The sequence below is a fragment of the Apis dorsata genome, unplaced genomic scaffold, assembly GCF_000469605.1.
Source record: "Apis dorsata unplaced genomic scaffold, Apis dorsata 1.3 scaffold_997, whole genome shotgun sequence".
Taxonomy (NCBI): domain Eukaryota; kingdom Metazoa; phylum Arthropoda; class Insecta; order Hymenoptera; family Apidae; genus Apis; species Apis dorsata.
The window spans coordinates 90,070-91,402 of NW_006264098.1; the positions used below are offsets into that span (position 1 = coordinate 90,070).

The 1,333-nt window shown below is 18.3% G+C and overlaps 1 protein-coding gene across 4 annotated transcripts in view; it reads left to right on the top strand.

Annotated features, from left to right (window-relative positions):
* Window positions 1–1,333, top strand: part of LOC102678049 (blood vessel epicardial substance-like) — a 16,090-nt gene that overhangs the window by 2,570 nt on the left and 12,187 nt on the right. For all 4 annotated transcript variants that reach the window (XR_422832.2, XM_006624204.2, XM_006624205.2 and 1 more), the window contains exons 5-6: window positions 266–423; window positions 937–1,039. Coding sequence is in view for 3 of the 4 variants with exons in the window: in XM_006624204.2 (XP_006624267.1) it covers window positions 266–423; window positions 937–1,039 (261 nt within the window). In the remaining variant the exon portion in view is untranslated. The remainder of the gene's footprint in view (window positions 1–265; window positions 424–936; window positions 1,040–1,333) is intronic.

Consider the following 1,333-nt stretch of genomic DNA (forward strand, 5'->3'; position numbering starts at 1 on the left):
TAATATTATTAATATTTTATATATTTTTTAAATTAATATTTAACTTATCATTTGATTTATCAAAAATATAATAAAAACAATTTGATTATATATTATATATTATATGTTATATATTATTTTAATTTAATATTTGANTAAAAAAATTATAAAATAATACATAAAATATTTGTTTACAAAATAAGTTTATTTTTTCATTTGTTATATTATACTTTTGCAATTAATAATAAAATTAATATAAATTTCATATTTTATTTTTTTGACATAGGTATATATCGCAGTATTTCAGCCATTGAGAGTATCACGTCATCAATTCAGAAAAGTATTAAATTGTATGAAGATTATTCGACAATTGAAATATCAAGAAGTTTATGCCCAAGAAAAAGTGACCAAAGTTGATTCTTTATCTTTAGTACTTTCTGGAAAGTAAGTTCATATTATAAATAACTATTTATCTTTATATTTTATATTTATTTAAATTATATAGTTTATTTAAATTATAATTATATTATTTTTTAAAATTATTACTGAAGTAAGTTTATACAAATATTTATATAAATAATATAAATAATTTAAACAAACTTTATTCTTGTTTTTTAAAAAATAAAATATGAATGTTTAGAATGTTTTATATACACAGTAACAAATTAATTTAATTAATAAACTTTTTTAATTAATTTAAAAAATTTATAATATATAATATATTATATATTCAAAAATTTTATAAGTAAAATTGATATTGTTTTACATTAAAATAAATATTTTTTAAATTAAATAAAAAATAAATAGTAAAAATAAAAAAATATTAAAGTTTGAGGAAGCATAATAAATGATATAAATTGCAATATAAATTTTAATAAATAATATTCTTAATTTAAAAATGAAAGATAGTAAAAATCTAAATTTTTTAAATAAGTTTCTTTTAATATATTCCTTTAGGTTAGTAGTTTCGCAAAATGGAAGAGCATTGCACATTGTCTTCCCACATCAGTTCCTGGATTCTCCAGAATGGTTTGGTGTCTCTACAGACGAGTACTTTCAGGTTTATACATTTTTTTTTAATTTTATCTATAAAAAAAAAATTGAAAATGATTTTATCATGGAAAATTAAATTAAAAAAATTTTAAAAAATTTTTATCATGTAAGATTTTATTTTCAAAGAAGTTTAATGAGAATTATTTGAAATACTTGAAGAAACTATCCGAAGAAATTAGATTTCTTATCAAATATTGAATTATAAACAAAAGTTATACATATTCGAAACGCGCGCGCACGCACACACGCACGCACGGACGCGCGCGCGCACACACACACACACACACACACACTAAATTTG